The 5,774-nt window shown below is 46.3% G+C and overlaps 1 protein-coding gene across 1 annotated transcript in view; it reads right to left on the bottom strand.

Moving 5' to 3' along the window:
- Positions 1–2,971: 2,971 nt before the first annotated feature.
- The window catches only part of atp6ap1a (ATPase H+ transporting accessory protein 1a), a 7,476-nt gene continuing 4,673 nt past the window's right edge, over positions 2,972–5,774 (bottom strand). Inside the window, exons 8-11 of the mRNA XM_031838464.1 lie at positions 5,305–5,462; positions 5,061–5,111; positions 4,717–4,954; positions 2,972–4,292 (exon numbers count right to left, since the gene is read on the bottom strand). Of these exons, the coding sequence (XP_031694324.1) occupies positions 4,083–4,292; positions 4,717–4,954; positions 5,061–5,111; positions 5,305–5,462 (657 nt within the window). The 3' untranslated portion in view covers positions 2,972–4,082. The remainder of the gene's footprint in view (positions 4,293–4,716; positions 4,955–5,060; positions 5,112–5,304; positions 5,463–5,774) is intronic.

Raw genomic sequence — 5,774 nt, 5'->3', positions numbered from 1 at the left:
TATATATATAGATATATATAGATATATATATATATATCTATATATATATAGATATACATATATATCTATATATATATATAGATATACATATATATCTATATATATAGAAACCATGGTTCTGTAAACAGCGCTATAGGCAGCAGTCAGACGAGGACTCGGCTCTGACCGAAGCTTTCTGACCCTCGGGCCTTTGGCTCTATACGTGGAGCTGGGATTTAGAATCCCGAGCAGCGGGCTCTGTACCTCAGACATCCTTTAGCAGAGGCATCCGAGTGTGGAGCAGGTGGATGTTAGTGGATTCAGAGATGCAGCGCATGGCGCGGGGACGATGGCAGTGATGGAGTCTCGGGTCTTCACGCTGTCTTGTTCTGACCAGCAGAGATCGCCTCAGGGTGTCGCTGCCCTGCCCGCTCACTCTGCACTTTCTTATGCTCGCTAGAAACAGCGTGCTGGACTCTCCAGTGTTTGTGGGCCCGGCGCCTGACTGCGGAGCCGGATCTGGTTTCATGTCGTGTACCGGTGTGTGTAATCCAAGTGCTGCTCTGAGAGAAGCAACGACAGGCAATTTAGGAATGATTAAAAGCCACTGAATCACCCTGTCACTGTGTGTATGTGTGTGTTCGCCTGCTGCTCTCTTGTTTCTCGGTGCAAAGTCGCCTTTTCATCGCGGCAGCTCGCTCGGACGAGCACCCATAACTCATTGAAAGTAGCCGCCAGACGGTGGACATGATATCCCGTCTATAATGGGATGAATTGGATGCCGGACAAGTAAACATTGCACACAAACGCTCAGAAGCTTGCGTCAGTGTCTCTTGTGTTTCCTCACATACAGATTGTAATTTGTCCCCCCCCCCCTCTCTCTTCCTGCTATTTGCTCCCTCCTGATATGTGAAGTATAAAGAGACGGAGGCTTTACACGTCACAGTGATGCAGGTGTGGGTGACTTTGCAGTAGCTCAGTCGGGACACAGTCTCAATGTTACTCAGCTCCAGGGGTGGGGCTGGGGGTGGCTGATGACTGATGCTCAGAGGACTGAAACTAGATGGTGAAAAGGTGCAGCAGCCCTGCAGAGAACAGCCACCGAGGCACAGAGCAATGAGCGGACACAAGCTGGAGACAGCCGGGTTCCCTCAGAGCAAACTGAATGTTGTAGGAAGGAGCCGCCGTGTTCTAAAGCAGGAAAAGGTGAAAGGCAAGTGGTGGTTTACGTCTCACCCTGCAGCAGCCTCCTGCTGTCACAGCTGCTGCCCTGTGCTGCCCTCTGCTGGTACGCTCACACACGGTCTTCTGTGGGCAGAATATGCAGAGAATTACATGGCAGTAAAAACACAGCAGTCATAATGAAAGATGAGAGCTTCTGTCTGTGCCTCTAAGTTGGTGATGATACGGTGGAAAGACGTTTCACCTTTAAAACCACCAGCCTGCTCTCACCACGCTGACATCCACACTCATCGTCTCTTCCTGCTGTCCAGCAGCTGCAGCCAGACTTCTCCACCAACGTGACATGTACTACTGCTCACACACACACACACACACATATACACACACACACACGTGTGACACACACACACACACACACACGTGTGACACACACACACACACATATACACACACACACACACACACACATATACATTCACCAGGCGGTCCGCCAAGGCAACCCGCACAAGGGTGCAATTAACTGTGGGATCACCCTAACAGCTTTGTGTGTGTGTGTGTGTGTGTGTGTGTGTGTGTGTGTGTGTGTGTGTGTGTGTGAGTGAGAGGGTAAAACCAATTACAACTTTGCACATTTTATTATTTATATTATTATTTTACTAAATTGTTTTATTTATCTTATTTTATTTTATTTTATTTTACTTTATTTATTTATTTATTATTTTATTTATTTATTAGTTTATTTTATTATTAGTTTGTTGCCATGGTATCCATTGGTTTTATGTTTCATCTGTTGTACTCACTGCTTTGCTTTTGCTGCTTTGTCAGTGGAGCACATTGTAATCTCTGTGTTTAAGGCTCTATGTAAACACAGCTATTGTTATTATTGTGTTGTTCACGTCTGTGTGCAGGAGACAGACAGAGATGGTCAGTCTGTCTCGTTACATCTCAGGTGTCTCTTTCAATGTCACGGACCCTCAGAGGGTCAGAGCTGACAGGAGGAGCCAGACTTCATTAGTGGGTCAATTAACACTTTCCCAGACAACATCTGGAGGACACACCGGCCCCCCAGCTGCTATTACCTCTTAACCCCCCTCCTCAGAATAAGAGCTAGCTGATCGTACTGGATGATAAAGCTGCATTAAGGCGTGTCATCTGGCACAAACATCCAGAAACAGCCTCAAACAACTGTCAGAACTGTTGGCGCTGGACTCCGGAGAGACGTCTCATCACTCAGCAGCCTGTTGGGGCTTTATCCTCCATTTCTTTGAGCTCTTGTTCTTCCTTCTCTTCCTCCAGGCCTCTCCTTTCAATATCTCAGCCGTCTCTCTCGTGGCCTTCCTCGCGCCGCTGCCCGGAAACTCGTCTTCACCAGATTGATCCGGTGCTGCCGGTTGCTCCGCGTCGTGCTGCGGGGCAGACAAAGGCCGAGAGAAAGAGGACGCAGCTGACCACAGGCCTCAATGTCAACGTGGAAGATGAGTGTCTAAGTCAGTGTTTCTGTTTATCCGCTTCCTGCTTCATAGTTTGTCATTAAAAACATCACATGTAGTTTTGCAGGTGCGTGTGATGAACTGGTGATTTAAAGGTAATGAGATCTGTGATGACGTCTCATCAGTCGACGGTATCGCACCTCTTCCACGTCTGTAAGCTCCACAATGATAAAATACATAAATATTAAACAGAACCAGGCGTGTCTTCATAAACATCAACTTTTAATACTTTAAGACCTCGTGGATATCCTGTAAACCTTTACTCATTCATAAACCTGGTGTCGAGTTAAAATATGTATTCAGGAAAACAAAAGGATTTCTTTGTTTCAACAGATGTTTTATTGGGGTCACAGCAGCAGCGCGACATTCAGGACCTTACATCATATCGATATTCACTACAATCATCAAAATAAATAAACAAACAGTAAAATGATCATTTCACGTTGAGCAGAATTCAGTGCACATCAGCTGACTTTAAATAATGAATAAATAATGTTCACCACGGTTAAACAACAACCAGTGAGTTCAGCTCATGTTTGGATGAGACGACCAAAGACATGAGTAAATGTTCAAGTTAATGTTAAAGTTTAATGTTAATGTGTAATGTTGTACTTTAGAGGTCCTCATGGTCTCATCGCCTCACTGAACTAGAATAAATGATTCATCCACACAGAAAGTAGTCCCTTCATTTCACTCGTCTACTCACAGACACAAACACGATTGGAAACACACACACACACACACACACACACACACACACACACACACGTTTCACCAATAAATAACATTTCATAATTCATAAGTTACTTTATGTACAATTGTAAAACTTCCATGGGAACGTTTATCCTCCTGAGAACTCGCTCCAGCTTGTGCGCCTCATGTTTCATCTTTAAAGTATTTTAACACTTTCTGAAAGTCTTCTGACCTTCTGAATAAAATAAAGATATATTCAGTTTGCTGCACTGCTTCTCTCGACAAGAAGCCAACGGGATTATTAATTACATTTTGTATTATAGCAGAAACTAACGTTTAGGATTAGTCGTCTCATACTGACCTGTTCTACACTCAACATGTTCACAGACTGCACTTCATCCCTGCAGCACTCTGACGCACTTTAACACACCAACACACTCACAACATAAACTAAAGAGAGTTCATGTCTTTGTTGGGTTAGAAACAAAGTCTCAGATGAACACTTGAGGTTAGAAGAGACTCTGAGGATCCTTCAGGTGTTAACAGATGTTTCCAGATGTAACTACTACATGAGGAGCACAAACTAAGATTCTTCACTCTCAGAATGCACATTGAGTATGAAGTGACAGATATGCAGTGATGACTGGTCCCTTATTCTGACAACACAGTGTGTGTGATGCCCAACTACACATGAAGGGAGGACTGGTGGGAGTGGGAGCGCTGCAGGGACAGAACACGTTACTCCGTTTGGGGCACGGAGATGGCCGGTCCTTTGGGGTCGTCGAAGCGGTCCATGGTGCGGAGCTGCATGATCATGTGCAGGCCGTAGGTGAGCACCAGCACCATGAGGAGGCTGGTCATCAGACCCATCCAGATACCCGGGGAGAAGAAGCCCGCGCAGTCGCTGGCGTAGGAGAAGTCGCTGCCGCTCACGTTGAAGCCCTGGATCTGTGGAGGGACACGTAGAACAAACAGGGTGTGTTTGTTCTTTGTTATCAAGTTCATCCCTTTCATTTCAGGCTTTAATAGACTTTAGTCACAACGGACATGTTGCCTTGTGATAGCAGGAGAAGCAGCTGAAACCATCACACCCGAGCTTCTTCCTGCTGTGAAAACGGTCCGTTAATGAGCCGACAGAGCCAGGAGGCAGGATAGCTGTCTCCGGTCTTTATGCTAAGCTAAAGCTCTTGAATACTTTAATTTGTCTCTTGAAAGAACGCAATCTAGGAAATACATTATGAAAAGGAGAAAAGGGCCCATAGCTCTGCCAGAGTAAGATATGAGAACGTCATCCATCACTCAGCAAGAACAAGTGAGCTTCCCAACAGCGCCGGCAGCTGAGAACACAAACCAATACAAATCTCGTTCTTACCTGAAAGTCTTCAAAGGAGACCCTCCACTGATTGGCCGGATCGTTGAAGGTGCGCGGGACGAGTTGGGGCCACCGGAAGTTGGTGACGGACTCGCAGCGGTACGAGTACTCGGCGGGGGCGTAGACCTTCCTGCTGCCGTTGAACTTGGCTTTGGTGCCGTCGTACTCCAGCTCCACGGTGTCCAGCGTGAACCAGCGGCGGGCCGACACTTTGTAGAGACGCTGGCTCATAGCGAAGCTGGAGAGTATCAGGGAAGGTTACATTGATCCATGTTCATGAGGGAATCATTAAGAGTTCAAATGGACATGAAACACAAGCTGTAGGATTTGTTCAACACACTCACATGAGTTTGAAGCTGCGGTGGCCGAGGACGTTCTCATAGTTAAGAACCAACCTGCAAAGAACCACAAAGTAAATGAGAGAAAGAGAAGAACCTCATACAAACACTTCTAAACACCACTACTGTCTCTTTAAGGCACAGATATGTGTCTCCACACACACACACACACACACACACACACACACACACACACACACACACACACACACACACACACACACACACACACACACACGTTTTGACCCACTTGGATTTGGTTTTGTCGCAGCTTGAGCCGTGGAGTTTGGGGCTGACTCCCTCCCCGAAGGTGGACGGGGTCAGGTCGTGGTCTTCCCAGCGACCGCTCCGAAGGATACTCACCGACAGACCTTTAGCCCAGAGCAGGATACAGGTCTCCTCATCCTCCTGAGAGGGGGGGGGGGGGTAAAGCTGGTATTATTACATATTGTTCTTACTGTCCTCGTGCTGGAGACTGAAATATTAAAACAACAACTCTAGTTATTAATCAAACAAACAGCAGGAAATAGAGACTTTGTTGGGGACTATTTTCAGCGGCGTATTAATCCACATTTGGTGCTCTAGTGAGTTTATGTATGTGGGGATGGAGACAAAATAAACTAGGATGTGTGTTCATGGTAATGAAGGAACATCTCTCTCTCTCTCGCTCACTCACACACACACACACACACACACACACACACACACACACACACACAC

The sequence above is a fragment of the Anarrhichthys ocellatus genome, unplaced genomic scaffold (genome assembly GCF_004355925.1).
Source record: "Anarrhichthys ocellatus isolate YVR2014 unplaced genomic scaffold, GSC_Weel_1.0 scaffold740, whole genome shotgun sequence".
NCBI classification, from domain to species: Eukaryota; Metazoa; Chordata; class Actinopteri; order Perciformes; family Anarhichadidae; genus Anarrhichthys; species Anarrhichthys ocellatus.
The sequence above is the reverse complement of the archived record's forward strand: the minus strand, read 5'-3'. Positions and strand labels throughout refer to the sequence as shown.